General features: G+C 30.3%; 1 protein-coding gene across 1 annotated transcript; it reads right to left on the bottom strand.

Annotated features, from left to right (window-relative positions):
* Window positions 1–3,504: 3,504 nt before the first annotated feature.
* On the bottom strand, window positions 3,505–16,031 carry LOC114372943 (CO(2)-response secreted protease-like). Its single transcript, XM_028330511.1, has 11 exons — window positions 15,757–16,031; window positions 15,562–15,665; window positions 15,328–15,425; window positions 12,767–12,937; window positions 6,820–6,931; window positions 6,141–6,678; window positions 5,926–6,026; window positions 5,328–5,570; window positions 4,939–5,053; window positions 4,599–4,815; window positions 3,505–4,272 (listed from the first exon to the last, which is right to left on the bottom strand). Exons 1-11 carry the CDS (start codon window positions 15,841–15,843, stop codon window positions 3,722–3,724), a joined length of 2,337 nt encoding a protein of 778 aa, XP_028186312.1. The 5' UTR covers window positions 15,844–16,031; the 3' UTR covers window positions 3,505–3,721.
* Window positions 16,032–19,816: the final 3,785 nt, after the last annotated feature.

The following is a 19,816-nucleotide window of genomic DNA, read 5'->3' on the forward strand; positions in this document are numbered from 1 at the left end:
TTCACTAATCACTCTTCACTTTCATCAAATAATTTTACCTTTAAATATTTCTTAATTTTTTTCTTTTTAACTGACATTAACTTTTAATTTTTTATTCTCATTTTTTATTAACTATATTTAACTTCTATTTTGTATTATTTAAAAAATCTAGAGAGACACTGAGTGCCTCTCTTCCCCTTGCTCATCATAAAATAGCTTAGAATACTTTGTTCTGATGCTTGTGTTAAAGTACATAATCTCATTTTTTTTTAATATGATTGCAATAACAAATTATAACTAGAGAATATTTTAAAATATACTAAAAATATAATTTGTTAACACACTCATGCTAAAAAAATAAGGATATCTACATTAACAAATCCATAAATTAAATATATTAAAAATGTGTTGTTAACGTTTCCAAGACAAGTTCATAAAAGATGTTTCCAAAAGAAAATTAGCAAAAGAACTTAACTATAACAATTCAAAAATTAAGAGACAAAATTTGAGTAAAAAACTACTAAAAGGCCAAAGTTACAAATTGATAAAAAAAAAAGTATAGTATACCCAAATTTTAATATTAAAAAATATTGATATATAATCATATAAAGAATTCAAAGGAAAATAGAAATCTTGTAAACATTATATAGTTCGGTTAAAGAAAAAGAAAAGAATATATATATATATATATATATATAAAAGTATGGTATCATTTTCATATGGAGCAAAGTGCTTTAAGTGTGATAAAATTTCAAATTGAGAATTAGTTTTATAGCTGGTTCAAAGAATTCAAACTTATGGAAATATTTTGAAGTCTTACCGGAGAGTCAAAAGCCAATTTTTATGAATCATCCATGAAGGGGGCAAAAGAAAGGAAGGAACATTCATAAAATTTTGAATACTATAAGGCAAAGAAAATCAAAACTTTGAAAGTGAATCAACAACTTGATTGCCCACTCAAAGGATATGAGAAATCTAGAATTGGTGAAATCTACATATGATACGATGAATATTTGTTATCAATGCATGGCAAAGGTACATTGTTGGCCTAGTCTATTTAATAAGATTAACTACATATGTGAATCATATTCAACAATTAGCTTCTTAAAACCATATTAGTAGGCTACCCAAAGACCTCTCAAAATTGGTAATCAACAATTTTATTTATAGACTTCTAAATACTAACGTTCAAATTATATGATTTCGACACATGTACAACCATTTTCTGAATACATTGATCTGATACTGAAATTGTCTTTGTATACCTTTTTTGCAATCTTGTCAAACTAGTACTTTGATTGCCAAAAAAATACCTTGCTCCCCAACCATTTCAAATCTCACATGCATGAATGAAATTATCAATTCCAGTCAAAATAACTCCATTCAATTACACAATCAACTTTCTCGAATTTTTTTTATCATATTTTGATTGCTTTTGAAGAGATTCTTCCACTAATCTCAACTACTAATCTCAAGACATGTATATTGAAATATAATTTTCATAACTTAGTCAAATTTTGCATAACAAAGATAACATGATCATAAATGAATATTGATCATATCATTTTTGTTGTGCTTCTGGAATAAATCATATTAAAAAAAATATTTATTTTATGTACGTTCACTATTTTTGTCAAAGACCAGTCATCACTCCCAACGAGTTAAATATCATGGTGACAAAAAAGCTTTTTGTGTTGTGCCACATGCTTGCTTGCCCACCCAATCAAGTCACCAAAGATAATTTCTAGTAAATGTTTTCATTTAATGATCAATTTGATTTTTAAATTATTTTAAATGATTTAATTTGATATTTAAATTTTTAAAAGTTTCAAATGTTCTTTAAATTCTTAGGAATGAATCAATTTGATCATTTTTATCAAATTAGTGTAGAAAACAATAACATTGAAATAGAAGGGTTTTTATTTATAAATAGTAATGATTATAGACATTCATTATATTTTTTTTTTAGAATTTAGAAATCAAATTAAATAATAATTTGTAACAGTTGATTCCCAAATGTTTTCTCCATGCCTTAGCATTATCACTCTGCTTGGAACTCGATGCAGCCTCGAATAACCACACTCGAAGCCACTCTGCACGCGTTCGAAACGCCATGCCGTTTCAGATTCTCAAAGTAACGAAATGCAACAACAGTTGTCGGGAATGGGAGCCACCACGGATTGGGTCATTCGCTACCTATTAGAGATGAATGGCTCCATTCCATGAAAGCCCATAACGATGCAGTGACTATGCTGTCAAACGATGTCGTAATGCCTAGTTTGAAGCAACAGAAGCCCACCTAGAACTAGAACAATAGTCATAGAAGACACGTAAAGAGAACAAGAGTGGCTTCGGTACGTATGATTTGGTTTTTTATATTGGCAAAATTATTTTTGTTCGTTCAATTTATCTTCCGAATTTGATCTCTTAATAATTTAATTTACGGTTCTCCCAATTCATCTTTCATGCAGTCATAACCCAAACGTGATACGTGACATAAACATCACTTGTTAACTAAATTTAGAATTTTATCTTCTTTTATATTTATATTTTGGTTCCTGCAGGGTGACACACTACAATTTAGTGGATGAAAGATGAAAAATTTAAATTTAGAATGTGTAAAAAATGCAACTTGAAAATGTTTGGGTATGAAACTAAATTGAATTTTTAATGGATCAATTTATTATTGCCTACACTTTTAAGGACCAAAATAGATATTTATTTTTTTAATTTTGTTGCTTAAATATGTTTTGGTTTTAGTGTTTTTTCACTTTTTGTTCAATGTAAGTTCATTTTTCTAATTTCAATTTCATAAATTTGTGTTTTTTCAAAACGTGAACTTATTATAAATGAAAAAATTAAAATTAAAATTGAAAAAATACAAATTTACAAAAACTAAAAACAAGCAAAATATCTTACAATAACTAAAATTAGAAAAATGGCAACTTACAGGACTAAAAATAGAAAAATGTAAAAACCTGCTAACCCAGAGGAATCAAAATAAAAAACTGCTAAACCTAAATTTGAATTTTGAATAAAGATGTTTCGTGTTTCAAAAAAATGTTTTATAACTTTTGTAAGATCTCTAAACCCTTGTTTGGTCTTTTGAATAAAGATGTCATGTTTAACTTTAAAGATGTGTGTTTGAATGTATTTAACTTACTGAAACAGAAATTAATCACTGAACTCATGTGTGAGGCTAGTAGTTTTGTCAAAATGATGTTATGTTTAAATTTAATAATGCGTTTTTGCATGCATTTAACACACTAAAAGATAAATTAATCATTGAACTCATATATGATGATAGCGGTTTTGTGTTATGCTAGTAAATTTCTTAATAGTACTCTCACGAATCACCTGACAAATTCCCATCCCATTTTGTGATATACAGTATATCTTGTTTTATACAGTTATTGACTTATAACTTGGGACATTGATTCTGTAGTGATTATTTCTTGTGTGGCTCTTATTCTTTGGAAATTGGAACCAAGAAATTATAAGCGTTGATTTTGACAAGAGCAACAATTGGACAAAATCATGAAGTTTCTATTATTGTAGGCTCATTAAATGCAACAGGGTCAAATAATCACAAGTTAATAACATTAATGTCTCATTGAGACATTTGTATGTTGGATGTGGAGCTCATTCCTGCATACATACAATATAAAGTTAGGCAAAAGAATGTCACAATCATGTTGCTACATATTGTGACCTGTTTAAATATGTGTATGTGTGTGCAAATTTATTCAACTTTGACAGCAAATACTGTATGAACATAATGGTGACCATCAAGCCATGTTAGAGACCCAAAATTGTATCCACCATGGGCCTCCTTGCCATAGAATGAGACTTTATAGGTCATTCTTTGAACACCCTCAGAAAACACAAGTTTATTGGGGATGACCTCCACAACCAATCCCTGAGGTGCACGCACTTTTGCGGTGTATGTGGCATTAAGGTATCCAACATTGGTAACTGTTCTTGTGATCACTTTTGCTTTTTGTTGCCTTTTAAGTGTACTTATAGATATTGATGGGTAATTGACGCTGGAGATAAGGTCTTCAGAGGAGTTCTTTGGGCAATTGAAGTTAGTCTCAGAGATTGACCTTATGATTTTCTGTGAATAGCCGAAATAACAAAGGAATCTGAGATAGTCTTCCACATCTGTTTCAAAGACTAAGCCAGGGTTGAGAGCTCTGAGTGGATTAATTTCCCCAACTCCCATTTCATGTGGGCCGGCAATGGAGTTTGAGCTGTTAGTAAGAGGCTTCCTCATGTTGTTGTAGTTTGTAGCTGAAGAATGGAATAGGAACAAAACAGCATAAGGACATGTTTGATTCTCTTTTCACTTTTTTGTGGTAAAATTTGTTTTCTAAAACAATTCCATACTACTCAGCTATCATCCAAAATCTATTAAGTTTTAAAAGTTGTTTCAAAACAAGTGTTGCAAAAACCCAAAAATAGAAACAGTTGGAAGATGTTTTCTTCAAGTGTTCTACTCAAGTGGACAAACTTTTAGAAAACAGAAAGAAATGTGTTCAGGAGCAAAAATTTTCAAATGTGCTCAGAAGGCATCACACACATCCTTAAAAGACTAGATAAGGGCGTTTGTCTAGTACCTGTTGTCATCAATGCTGATTTGATCATTGAAGAACTCCATTTTTTGTGTACTGACTTAATGAATGCTGCTGCACCTGTCACATGTGGGCAAGCCATAGATGTACCAGATTTTATGGCATACAAGGATGGCTTTTTCCCAATTGGAACACTTCCTGGTTCCTTACTTTTGGGAATCACAGCGGCCAAAATGCCAACTCCTGGAGCCATGACATCCGGCTGGACAACAAATTTTCCATAATGTGAAAGAAACATTCAGCGCATTGTTCTCAAGATGTTTATGTGATTTGAGTTAATGGATGAAATGAAAACTTCATGTAGGAATATAGGGCAGAAAAATACCTTGAGAATGTTTTCTGTAAGGCTGGAAGGACCTCTGGATGAGAAAGATGCAACAATTGGTGAAGGCTTAGATCTAGCAACTTCTGTTGTTGGAAGAATTGTTGCAGTTGGGTTCCTGTAACAGAGGGATGATAGACTAAGCATACAGCTAGCATATTATTTTTCAACTTTTACATTCAAATGAACATAAATATGTGTATGTGTGTGTATGTTTAATTATTATTTGTCCTTCAATGAAAGTTGTTTTAGATAACCACCACTTTACATGCATTTAAAATTTTATATCACCATTTTTGCATAACACAATTTGCAATCTTGTTTGCACACAGGACATGGGAAAAACTACTTCAAATCACTAATCAACAAATGTGAAGGTTGATAATGCTTACTTGGTAGAATTTATGTATTTTAGGATCTGATGCCCTTCAAGATTGCCAACCTGAGTGAAGGGAAATACACCTGCATCAAAGGGAGCATCTTTGTTGTTCTCATTAATGAGTATTATCCCTACGGCTCTTGCATCTTGTACAACTAGCTTCTTGATTCGCCTTGAAACACTTGGATCATCGTTAACACAAACAACAATGTTGCCTGCAGTTTTGTTGAAATCTAGTGATCCAGGAAAACAGTTCCTGCATTTCAGAGAACAATTAGCTTACCTTTTTAAGGTATAATCTTTACATCCTAATATCTGCATTTATCTAGTATGAGTGGTACTGATTCTATTATATAATATGTACAATCTCAATCTGTGTTTCTTTCAAAAATGCCATTGTTTGCTGGTATAATGTACTTGTAATATATACAAATAGTAAGATCAATGTTAAATTTCTATGCATTGCATTTAACTTTACCTATTGCATTCTTTTCAATAATCTCTTGGCAATAAAAAATGACCATCAAAATTGGAACACATGAAATAATACTATGCTATTTTAGGTTTAAGAGGATGACAGTAATTTGCCAAGAATAGTCACAATTAGGTACCTAGCTTCTGATGCTGGGACAAATTTGGCAGCTACTTGCTCTCCAAAGACGAGACGATGCATCTTTGAATGAGTAAGGTTTGAAAAGTTAATGCCTGTACCCTAACAACACAAACAAAAGGAGAAAATTAAGGTTTTTGGTGCATGAAAAAGAAATCATGCTAAGAAATCAACCATTCTTCTCTTTGGCTTGGAAGAAGAGATCAAGAAACCTACTTGGAGATATTTCCCATTTCCAAGGACAATAGTTGATTGGAAGTTCCTATCAATATTAGAAGCTGCAATAGTAAATATCCATGGTGCAGAGTTCACAACTGTGAAAGGATCAGGACCATCATTGCCAGCTGAACACACCACCAGGACCCCCTTTTGTTCTGCATGAAATGCTCCAATGGCTATAGGATCACTCAAAAAGTCTGACTGGAACAGTGAGCTGAGTCCAATAGAGATTGAGATTATATCTACTCCATCCTTCACAGCATCATCAATAGCCTTTAGTATGGTGGCACCAGAGCATCCTTCATCTGAGCATGTTTTATAAGCAGCAATCCTAGTAGAAGGTGAACCACCTCTTGCTGTTCCTTTTGCTAAACCAAAATAACTAGCATTGTTGACATGAACACCAGCTGCTATTGATGCAGTGTGAGTTCCATGTCCAACAGTATCTCTAGGGGAACCTTTGGCTGCTTCTATATGAGTCTGGTTGTCACCTGATGTAGCCTGAATCTTATAGTATCTTGCACCTATCAATTTTCTGCAGTTTTATAAAGAGAATTTAAGTGTAGCATATGATCAATTTGTAATTTTGTCAGTGTTAAATTATGATTACTAGAAGACTTTATGAATAGATATGAGCATTTTTATTAGAAACATTTGTAAGAGAATGGATGATCACCTATTGCAATTGGATTTCTTGAAATCACGACCCTCCATGCAAACACCTTTCCATTTTGAAGGAATCTCCCCTATACCCTCATCTCTGAAACTAGGAGACTCTGGCCATATCCCTAGATGCAGAACCGTCATATGTTATAAAATAATTGAATTATATTCAAACAAAACTGTTCGTAATATGTAACATGCAAACTCTACATTAAGGTATTTGTAATTTATGCATCAGCAGTGGATGTAGTTTAGGAAGAGTTTTTATTTTAGAAGTTTCAAAATGAGGGAAGTTATTCAAAATTTGTGAAAGCACATGAAGTCTAGGGAGCTGATTACATTTTTATTTTATTTTAGAAGAATATTTCTACATTCACACTCCACTCACATTACCTCGAATCTACACAATTTTATCATCTAATTACGGTTGCTCCAATTTTTATCATCTACATAATTCTATGATTTTGTCACATATCCCAGTGTAAGCATATATATGCATATTTGATATGTAAGATGCTTTATCCATTTTAGAATGTTTTGTTGTTTTCACTTTTATTTGTTCCTTCCCTTTCAATAATTTCCTAAACCCCCCAACATCACTTGGTTTATATATTTTAAACAAGCAATGAGACGGGAACAACTGAGTGGATGGCAAGATTTGGCTATATAAAAGTTTGTATAGGAAACAATCAAAACAACTTTTTATTGTTTTCATTTTTATTTCCAATGTTACCTATACAAACTTATAAAAATAAGAAACAAAATAAAATTGGACATTAATTTCTATACGTTACAGTATAAAAGTTTTTATACTGTAAATCAATTATAAATCATTATATATCGCAAAAGCTCTTTACAATGTCAGAACATATACTATTTTCTCATGAAAAATTTGTGATGTATTTGCACTTTTAATTTTTATCCGCAAATGCTAGTTTATTAATTTTGTTAAAATTCAAACCCATGACTTTTTTTCTTTTCCTTCTCCTTTCACCTTTTTCCAACCATTAGATCAATCATATATCTCCTGTAATTGCACTTAAACTAAAACAAGAAACATTTCAATATTTAAAACGACCCTAAACTCTCAGAAGATCAAGTTGAGAATGTTAAAAACTAAAAAGGGCCACCTCATTGCATCTTTATGCTGTTTCAACTTCACACCATCATGTCTGTGGCTCTAAACTTAAAGGGACACCAAGGGTACTACAATCAAGCTATACAACGCTAGGACAAATTTCTAGTAAAGCTCCCTAGAGAAAGTGTGTGTCTGTGTCTGGATGGTGATATGAGAAAAGCCAGAAAAGTAACTTGGGAAATTCCCTTTAATGTTTTTAGGAAAATGTGGGGAATTTGGCAAGTTTTTATAAAGGCCTTTTGGTTTCTTTTTCAAAAGGGTTCAATACTGTAGCTAGGATATGAAGCAACCAAAAGAAAAGTTGTTTCTTTTACACTTGTACATACCAACTTAATCATTCAATTGTGGGAGAAAAGGATAGGTTTATGGGGAGTGGTGCCACTAATGTAAAGTATGTAAAAATCCGTGTGCCTCAGGTTTTCCCAATTTCTGTTGGTTGTTTTGGAGCAGCAGGAAATTGAATGCAATGCTTGAAAAGTTTTCAAATTATTTCACTTTGAAGTTCTAAACGTTATATGTTTTTCTACACATCATGTGGTGAAGCTAGTTTGCCAAATGTAGCCTAAAGAGTTAGAAAAACAAAATTTAGTTTTATATATATTAGCTTAATCATGTGTTTATTCTCTCTAATATATTTCTTTTGTTGTTTTAATCCTTGTAAATTTCTTAAAATGATCATTAAGAGTGTGTTTGGATGAGGGAATTAAAATGAAAAAAGTAATTATCCAGAAGATTTAAAATCCCCCCACCTAAATAATCTGTTTGGATGCTCATTTAAAAGAAATTTAAGGTTTAGGCATTTTAAAATGGAATTTGTTTTTAACTATAAACTCAAAATTTTAAATTCTTTCAAAAACGAAGAAATTCTAAAATTTCTAGCGGCTTTCACAGAGGGTCTCGGTGGGATCATAACCATGGTCAGGGGAGGAGGCAAAGCGGGCGATGACGACGATCTAGGCCTTGACGTGGGGGAGGTAGTCGGAGTGGAGCATGGAGCGGAGGAGAGAAACGGTGTAGAGAGTGTGGTTGGCCTGGGTGGTGGAGATGGCGAGGAGGCTGAGGTAGTTGGCGTCGAGGTGGTGAAGCTAGCGCTCATTGCGGAGGCGCATGACAATAGATTGGGCATGCGTGAGAGAAGAGAGTGTGTTTTGGTAAGAGAGCTGAGAGACCAAGCAACTGAGGCAGGTGGGGTTAGGGAGGTGCGTGGAGTGGGAGTAAGCAAGCTAGGCTTCTTTGGTTTTGCGGTTGCGAAGAAGGGAGAGAAGCTTATGGTCACGGGGTTCCAGGGAGGTTGTGGTGGTGGCATGTTGGAAAGGAGAGAATGGGGGTTGTAAGAGAGTGGCGTTCATGATGATTGCTCCTCCATTTGGGATAAGCTCATCTAACTATCTACCAAGCCATCTTGTTATCCATACAAGAAATTTTAACAATGAAAGAATTTTAATTAAAGCAATTAAAATTTTTAAAACTTAAAATTTTCTAAAATTTCAAAATTTCTCATCCAAACATACTGTAAATGTATATTTATTTCATTTTGATTTTTACGATAATTTGTTATTGTTAAGTGTGTGTTTGGTTAATTTACCGTTTAAGAGGTTTCAATCAATCTTTTACACTTTTTCGGGCACCCAATAAATAAGCAACAAAGTTGATGGATGGAAAAAAAATTGATTATATTCAACCAAATGATAACCTAAACACAACCTAGGTGTTGAGGTAGTTTAGAAAAGATCACCTCGGCATATCAAGTAGGATTACAAGTTAATAGCAACAAAAAAAATAGAAATATTTTAAAAAATTATAACGACTAAAAAAAATATTAAGAATAATGGTGTTTCTTTTTTGTTAGGGTGTAAAATTAAAGGAAGAGTTAGGTGAGAAAAGGTTACTTATCTCATGCCCCACTTTGTTGCTTTTTTTGTTAGATTTGAAAATCAAAGGAAGAATTATAAGAGAAAAGTTAATTACATCCCTACTGTTTTCTTTCTATAATTTTTTTCACTTGCCAAACTCATCATTGAGCCTCAGTAAGAGGCTTGCATTAAAGAGGCCAGCCTCACATCCTCTCTGCTTTAAATATAAGCACACACTTCTTAAAGGATACCCATATCACCGTATGACACAACATACCAAGATAAGCTAGTAAAGGTTTCAGTTGGCATAAAGTGAGGTGGAAAATGAGTAGTTATTGTGCTTTGTTAAACAAAAAATATGTGGTTGCAATCATAACAGCTAGTTGTGGGCCAGAATGAGTTGCAATTTATACACAATAGATGTTGATGCTGCAACTGTCAATAGGCCTCAACCACAAGGGTTCTAGTGTGGTGAATGGCCTAAAAAGTGGTAGTGAGTGGTGACAAATCAGTTTCACATGAGAAGACTACCATATGTTTTGGGGGTCCCTATCATAATCATGCTACTATGGTATGGTATTCAACACTGTGCTGTCTCATTTTGGTTTTTGACTCAATATTTCACAAACATAATTAGGAGATTCATTTTTGGGTAAGACCTAAGAGTAGTGGTTGGCTAAAATTCTCTCTTAACATTGCAAATAAAGTTTATCTGAAGCCACAATTCACTTTCACCGTAAACATTTGGGTATGACTGTGGTTGCTGGTTAGGTACTGTCCCCTGTAACTTGCAATTACTATTTCAGTGTTTTATTTATTTATTTCTTGTTATTCTTATCAATTGAATCAAACACAACACGGAGTTAATATTATCACCCTTCTGTGTCCTATCACTAGGATCATGTGCTTAACTCAGTTAACTGAAATAAAATGCAATATCCAATCTTAAAACTTTAAATTAATATTAATGTGGTTTTTGGGATCATTGACTTTAACTCTTCAGCAAATAAGTTCTTATAATTTAATTTTTAACAATTAATAACCTAAGATTATAACCATTTATATATATTCAGAAGGGGGTATAATAAACAAAGAAGTTTAATTGATTGAATAAAACCGTATTGACGCTTTCGGAGTTAATTAAATATGTTTTTAATCTTTTTTTTAAATAAGATAATTTTAATTTTTAGTCCCTATAGAATAAGCCATCTTGTTTTAAGATAATCTCTTGTTTATGAAAATATATCCTATTTGGTTTTTGTAATTCACAAAAAATCATCTCTTTTAGTCTCTTGTTTATGAAGATAGAAATCATATGACACGTTTGCATGAATCACGGAATAAAAGGGGAAGATTTAATTTTGAAAGATTAAAATCAAACATTACTTTATTTATATGAATTAAAAAACATTTAAACTAATTATTTCTCTCTTTTTTGTGTACTATAATGTTAACGAAATTTAAATCTAAAACATCATGCCAACTATCTAAACCCATCCCCATCTTCACGCTTTGTGATCACGTAGATTTCTGCTTTTATCGAGATTTTAAATTCTTGGTAGATAGGGGAATATTTATTACAAAATTATATTTGATGATTTATTTTCAAAACCAATATTATGAATAAATTGATTATAAAACAAGGAATAAAACAATTATATCACTGTACCTTATTTTAGATTTTTCTTTTAAATGCATGTGAAGTTTAGGTGGGTTTATATCTAAAATTATTTTATTTGACTATGTACAGTGAAGTGGTGTGACAAAAAGAGTCGTGTCAAGTAATGCCGCGCAATGAGCCAAATCTAGTTGGAATGCACTTAAATTAATCTGTGAGGATAAAGAAGGTAATAATTTTGCCTTTGGCATAACCTTATCTGTACTAATAATCCTTTTGCTATAAAAGTTCCATTTCTTAATTTATTTATATCTTTTAAGTAAGACAATGAGTTCCTTCAAAAAAAAGTAAGACAATGCGTAGTCAATACATTTTATTAATGGTAGGCAAAAGTATTCAGTAAAAAAAGTATTCAGTAATACTCACATTAATTTACATTAAAGACTTCTAAATGTCTTGAATATTGTAGTTAATTCTCTTCCTAAACATTGATCAGTGTTTTTCCTTTATTTTACATCAATGCAAAGTGCAATAGTAATTAATATTAGTAGTAAAATAAAGGTTAAATTAATTACTTATATTATTTTTAAAAATTTAATAAGTTCCTATTTTTTTAAAATTAATTACTTTTTAATCTTATAAAACATTAGGGGATGCAAATAGGTAAAAATCGATTCGCAAACTTATAATTCAACGGTTTGGATTGAATCGTTCAAATTCATTTTTACTAACCCAATTATAATGAGTCAACTATCAAATTGATAAATTTTAAAATTGATTAACCCAATTACAATGAGTTACTTATTACTATTCCATCGTAAAATAAGTGTCATATTTAAGAAAAAAATTATAATTAATTACTTTTTTTACAATACTTTTAATAAATATCACTTAAATTCTTGAATATAATATTAAGATTATTCTTTTTTATTTATTTAATATGATTAATTTTATAAAATTATTAATTAATTAATTTTTTATATGTGTAAAATAATCTAATCCAATACTTATTTTATTTTAGAAGGAGGTTGTAGAATTTAACTTATATATCAACATTTTAAAAAAAAAACTTATACATCGGTGTATATTGTATAAATCCATCCACACCCAATATGTATTGAGTTATGTTTTTGCTATTTTCTTTATCTTAATTTTGTAGACCATAACATCTCAAAAATAGCTTAAACATAACTCAATACATATTCCCATCACCGACTCTATGGGTTTAACTTTCCAAATAAGATAGGAGCTTATAGATTAATTTGACCTAAAATACCCAATTTAGGACGTAGACGTTTGAAAATGACAAAGCGAATATGAAATCAGAATTATTATTGAGCTATTAAGTTACCTGTGTCTATAAGACCAATAATGATATCAGTTGATGGGTGTTTGTGTAATGTGGGAGTGCCATGACTATAATAAGGCTTCATTCCCAAATCTGATTCCAAGAAATCCCAAGATCGCGTTGTGTGTAACTCAAGCACTGGATCAGGGAACACAGACACCACACCATCGTGACCTGTTTACAAATCAACACTATCATAAATTATCTTGTTTAATAATTATTATTTTTATAATTTTATTGCATTTATTTATATTAACATAATTGGCTTTTCTGTAGTACTGAACAAAGGGTAAAAAATAAAGAAAAAATGTATATGGACTACTCACTTGTGTGTGTGGTTTACTTATTAGGAAATTAAAGTGTAAAATTTTTGTGCATAAAAATTTATGTATAAAAGTTGTCATTATGATTAATAGACATAACATTTTTATTCAAATGTTTTTCATTTAAATAATTCTTAATATTTTAAAATTCACTAAATTATCATTTAACATTATGAAACTTGTTGCGAAACATTAGCGTCAAACGGTATGTTTTTGTAAAACATTTCACAGAATTTTAATTTTTTTTGTATGAAACAGTATCTATATAAAAAAAAAAAATAGATGAAGTGCATGAACTCTGTTTTTTGTTTTTTTGGACAGATACTTATTACAATGGAGGCAATGGACTGCCAAGATCCGTTGCTCTCAAGCCTCATAATTTCTGTCTGTAAAATAGATTTTAAGAAAATGAGGAATTTAATTTTAATACATTATCAGTGTAATTTTTTTTTACACTGTTAATTAATAAAAAATTGCTTTCAATATATTTTTAAAATATTTATGGTAAACATTTAATAATTTTTAGTCATGTGATAATTCACTATTAAATGTCAGTGTAGAAATTTTTATGTTATTAGTATATTTTAATTAAATTGTTTTGTTAAATCTTGAAAAATCTAAAACACTGGATATTTAAATTCTTATTAGTTTCAATATATTTTTTCAGATCCAATAAAATGAATTATTGATCGTATTGTCTTTTGCTAGAAGTAAGGTAATCTTGTCCATACGCATCATTAAAAAATTAAATTTCTGCTAATATGTTTAAGAAGCTCGATCATATACTAATGACGTATTATATTATTTTTAATATTACAAATTCGCACTTGTAATATTGTAATGCAAATCGCACAAAAAAAGAGAGAATGTAATGCAAATTAAACAATGTTACATGATTGATAAGTTACCCCGATCTCATTAATACCGATTAAAAAAGTGTAATATCGATCACATTTGTTCAATGGTTGACAAAGATTGTTATAAAGTTTAATATGACAGAATCAAAAGTTATACTCATACTAAATTAATTATGGCAGATAAAATTTAAGTAAATGCTAATTGGCATCTTAGGACATTTATTAAAAAATAAAATGAATTTTTTTTTATTAAGATACGTTAAAAATGCCATCCCATATAATTTCTTAAATGTGCTTAGTGCTCTTATATAGTTTTTAATAAAATATTTTTTCTATTAATTCTTTAATCAGTGTTTAACAACACCCTAAAATTTATTCTTTGCATTTGATATACATTAATTTACTTAGAGTAAATTTATTTGTGGCCAAATAATACATATTTTCGTATTTTCTACTTATTTTCAAAAACAAAATTGTTAAAATGATAAATATATTTAACCTGTAGATCAATTATTTGTTTAATTTATATCTTATTAGTTAATTGCATAATAATTAATGCTTTCAGTTTTATGGAAAGACCAAAATCATATATTTTATAAAAATGGGTAATTAAATATCTTTATTTTAAAATAATAAGATTAAAATGACAAATTTAAAAAGTAAGAAAACTAAACATGTTCATTTTAACATAAGAAAATTAAAATTTGAGAAGGAAAAAAAATTACATTTAACTCTTTATTTTATTAATAACAAAGAGGAACAAAATTCTATGTGAAAATTGAAAGTACAAAACCACATACCACGCACACAATCACATATATTTATGTATAAAATATTGAAATGCAACAACCAAAAATATAAAATAATGAAAAAGTTTGGGGGCCGTGCCACCCTGTCCCACTACAGAACTCACTTATGTTCAGATCTCTATTTTGGAACCATTAAGATATTGTTGTTTTACATTCTTCTTTTTTTCATTTATTAATTTTAGCTCTTAAATATACGTTTTTATTTATTTAAATCATCCATTTTCCTCATAAAGTTATTGCCCATCTGTCTTTTACATCATTGTGAGTGTAGTTAAGGTTGGTGAACAAAATTATTAGTGCACAGTAATAATAATAGATACAATAGACACCAAAATTCACTTCCAGCCACATAATAAGTAGTATATTGATTTTGCTTTAAGCAAAAAAAACCATATTCTAAAATTAATGCTCTTTTTATCTAGTGACTTTAAGTCTATAATTAAATAATAACCATAAAAAAAGAATATTGACAATGCCTTCCCAACAAAACATTAGAAAAGTCAAAGAATCATGCAAGTTAAGAATCTGGAGCAGACAAAAGGAAAAAATGGAGCTAGAAGACAAAGATCAAATACCAGACAGTGCAGAAGCTTCACTCTCTGTAAGCATTGCAGAGAAGCCACTAAAGGCATGACTGAAATGGTGGGTTAGAGCAATCCTCTCACTTTCTTCACTGAGAAAATGGAAAAGAAAAAACAAAAAAAAAAACATGTCCATTCCATAAGTTCAATTGATTTTGATTGCAACGGTGATTATGGTTATAGATAAAAAGTGAATAATGTGAAGTTATAATAAACTAGATAATGAACCTTGGAATAATTAATGACAATAGCTGTAGGTGCGATGATTCTGCTATTTGGCTTTCTACTCCAATTTTGTTTGGTGATGAATTTCCCATATAAACAACATAAGGCTGCATAGAACAAAATAAGCTTTTGAGAATTTGGCATATAACAAAATTGAACATAATAAGCTAAAGTGGAAGTGTGTGTATATGTATGAACCTTGGGAGTGTGATCTGAAATTGCTGTAGTGCTGATGAGAAGAGAAGCTACAAAGAAGAAATGAAGGAATTTCTGAAGACCCTCCATTGAAGAGAATGAGAAAAAATTGTTGTTAATGAAGAGAGCTGTTCATGCAATCATCCATTTATAGGGTAGGTGTGAGAGTTTGCTTAATTAAAGAAAGCTTCTACCATGAAGCATGTGAGAGCATCTTTGTTAATTCTTTTGCTCCGCTTATATGAATAGCATGTGTATAATATTGCTATTATATACTTTCTTCATTCTCTCTGCTTTTAGCCAGTTCTTCTAACAGCTACTACTACAAGAATAAGTTTACTTGTTGCTTGTCCAAATCAATGCAAATATTTCAGGAAATTTATCACTTTCTTTTTTTGTTTTTTTCTTCTTCTATTTGCTGTGTACTTTTGTTTAATGAGTGTGCTAAAATTAGGTAAAGCAGTGTGAGTGAAGGATAATTGATCAACACAGTTTCCCAATTATGACCACACCCATGTTTATGTAAATGAGTAGGATGCAAACATTTGCCCCTCTAATTTTCCCTTTTAACAAAAATAAATACTCATCACACAAGGAAGAAAAGTGAGAACATTTTTATTTTAGGAAATTTTCAAATGATGTAACTTAGTTAGTCTGAATACTTTATAGCATCATTCAAATATTTTCCTAAAATAGAAAAGAACAATTAGTAATTTTTCAGAAGTCACGTAAGAGATTGCTTTTGTGCGTTTTCACTTAGTCCAAATGCGATTAATGTTGTCATTGTCCTATCTGTGTATATAGTTTTTTGTACACATCAATGTAGCAGTTAAACATGGCCAATGTATTATATTCAAGTTATGTTTAACTACCCAAATTCTGTGGAAAGAAAGGAAAAGCAAGATTCCAGTTATCTGTATAGATGCTCTCACTTTAAAGAGATGGTATATATGTGAATGAAATAAAGCAAATCATATGCTTCAAATGCAAGTAAATTTGTCTCTTTATGTGCAAAAGAGCTAGGGAAGAATTCTAATATAGTTTTATGGCCATGTGAGATTCTCTTCTTTGTTTTCCTTTCATTCTCTTTCTCTCATTCCCATTAATTTCTTCGTCTTCAAGCATTTTCTTTGTGTTGGCATCTTCTTTGTTATAGGTTCTCTCTTGGGCTCTTTGGAACACTTATGTGTGACTGCATAATGCAGCATTGGTAATGCATAAAGTACTGACAATAAATTGCTAGAACTATTCGTGAAATGGACTCAATTGAGAGAGATTTGGATGAAGTTTTTGGTTCAATACTTCAAAAAACTAACATGAATGTAGAGTGTAGAGTAAGAATTAGACTAAGCATATCCAAGAGGCTACAATTTATAGCACATTTGGAAATTCTTAAAAAAATAATCATTTTGTTATTTTTTCTTAAGAAACTTTCACTTTAAAAAAAAAAATACAGGACAAGATAATGCAAACACACGTTTAAACCCGAAACTTTCTTAATCTTATCATTGATGCCAGTGCAAGAGCCAATCCTCAATTGAATATTGGTCATAATTCATATATTTTCTTACAACGTGAACTTTAGGTGGAGCATGACACAGACTAATGTTAAATCAAAGCTTGGTTGTATTAATCCAACAACACCAACCCAACATGGAGTGTATTGAGCCTATCTTCATCTAAATAGTAATAACATAGACGCTTGTTTATAGAAGATTGAAACAGAATTATGTTCCTTATCTATAATTTTGGTTTGAATTTGGTCCTGTAATTAAAAAAAAAAATCACTTTGATTCCTAAAAGTGTGTCTGCTGGACCAAATTAATCATTTCGTTAGTTTTTTTTTCACTAACTGTATTATTAATGTTGGGTGGTGACACAAAATCACTCACATATCATCAGTGTCATCAAGTTGACAAAGTCAGTATAATAAACTGATTCAATAGGATGATTTAAGGGACCAAAGTGAATCTTTCCAATCTCAGAGGACTAAACTAAAATCAAATATATAAATAAGGGATCAAAATTCTCATTTGGCCAATATAAAATTGTTATATATCAAAAATAAAAACATCCAACTATAGTGCACAAGTTCAAAACAGAGGGACAAAAGAAGCAGAAGCAGCAGCTAGTACTAAAGGAACGCAACAAAACTTCGTAGTCTCTGTACAACATAAATATATTTCTGGCTTTGTCTCATTCAATCCCTCGTAAAAATGCATGCGTGTTATATGTTTATTTGGCAATCGTGTTTTTTTATTTATTAACTATACAGAATTGATTCTCAACTATTGAAAGTGATAGGGATGTACACACACATTAATCTTATCCAAAGATTTTACATTGGAATTTATGCAAAATGAGAAAAATTGTTTTTATAAGTAAAAAAACACCCTTATAGTCCCCCAAGATTACTAATGTAAGAAAATTTATTCCTTCCATTTGTTTGACTTGGCATTTTGAGGAACCAATTTGGGTCATTGATAGGGGTGACAAAAATATGATTTATGAATTAATTTAAAATTAATGACTTATGAAACTGAATCTCTGACTTTTACATTATTAACATGACGCTTTAAGCAACTAATCAATTATATTATAAAATAATTAATGTCATGTATAATGTATATTTAATACGCATATAAATTTAGATAATAAATTTTGATCTAATAATTAATTTGTTTACATATATAAATTGTAAATAAAAATCATAGATTTATTAACATAAATCTATTAATGTATTTTTTGACTTTATTACAATTAATTTTGATCTAATAATATATTTTTTACATATATAAATTTTAAATAAAAACCATATGTTTCATAAAACCAAAATATTACATAAATATGTCCATTTATGCAAATATATATATATATATATATATATATATATATATATATATATATATATATATATATATATATATATATCGTTCCATTATTTATTTTTTATATTATTATTTTGACTCTCTGATTTTATTTACTTCTCTATTTTGATTTTATTTATTCATTCAATTTTAGAGCATGTTTTTTGTAAGCTATAGCAACCCTGATGATGATGGCAGCAAAAAAGTTCCTCTGGACCCCCCTTTTGTTGATTCTATCAGCTATGTAGTTGTCGTTAATAAGCCTAAAACTATCACTACTAAAGCAGCTGAAGTGGCGCCTTCCACTGTATCATGCAAGAAAGTTGTTCCACTTGAAACTCCCATATCTATGCCCTTTGAGGTTGTTCCTTCCATTGTTGCATTCCAAGAAATTGTTCCAGCTGAAACTAGAACATCTATTCTATCTAAGGTCATGCCTTCCACTGTTGTATGCAAGAAAATTGATCAGTCTCACATAGCCTCTTCTATGGCAACTGAGGTCCTACCTTTAACTGTTGCCTCCAACAAGTTTGATCAACCTGAAACGAGCACATCTAGGGCAACTAAAGTTGCCCGTTCTTCTGTTGCATGCAAGAAAATGCTTGACTTTGCTAAGATTAAGGTTGAAAAGTAGGGTGGCTAAGTTCATTTGGCATTGTTTTCTGTGTTGTCTGTTTTTAGTTAATGTATTTTAATTTCCTAAAGCCACATGTATCAGTCCCTAAGTTGTTGTTTAATGTGGCATCTTTTAAGTGTTTTTTGCTAGTGTGTTACTTTCCTGTATTCAAGTTATTTCCTCTTACGTTTATGTGTATTCCAATTCGTTTTGTAATCCTTTCTAAGACTTTATATATGTTATTTGTATTTCAGTGTTTTATTCCTGAGACTATAAATATTATTTATTTTACAATCTATTATTCATACAATATTGATCATGCGTTACAAACATAGATATTTCAATCTATTTAGAGTTTTAGGAACAACTTAAAAAGTATTTTTATTATTTTTTACAATGAGCAGGAATCCTTATTTTTATGTAAAACGCTCATTCTTATTCTTATATACAACAGAACCAAAATTATTCTGAACTTACCTACTTCTAAATATGGGTGTCCAGATTTGTCCAAGTACATCAATTCCGCCTTTCAATATTGAATATATCTAATTTTGAAATGTTATTTGCAATATTTTTTTAC

Source organism: Glycine soja, chromosome 11, assembly GCF_004193775.1.
Source record: "Glycine soja cultivar W05 chromosome 11, ASM419377v2, whole genome shotgun sequence".
Taxonomy (NCBI): domain Eukaryota; kingdom Viridiplantae; phylum Streptophyta; class Magnoliopsida; order Fabales; family Fabaceae; genus Glycine; species Glycine soja.

What these genes read in the sequence shown, in the direction of transcription:
- LOC114372943 (XM_028330511.1), bottom strand. Translation starts at nt 15,843, where the DNA reads ATGGAGGGTCTTCAGAAATTCCTTCATTTCTTCTTTGTAGCTTCTCTT. An exon ending in AAGAAATCCAATTGCAATAG is followed by an intron (nt 6,679 to 6,819) that starts GTGATCATCCAT and finishes ATAAAACTGCAG; the next exon opens with AAAATTGATAGGTGCAAGAT. An exon ending in AAATACATAAATTCTACCAA is followed by an intron (nt 5,054 to 5,327) that starts GTAAGCATTATC and finishes CCTCTGTTACAG; the next exon opens with GAACCCAACTGCAACAATTC.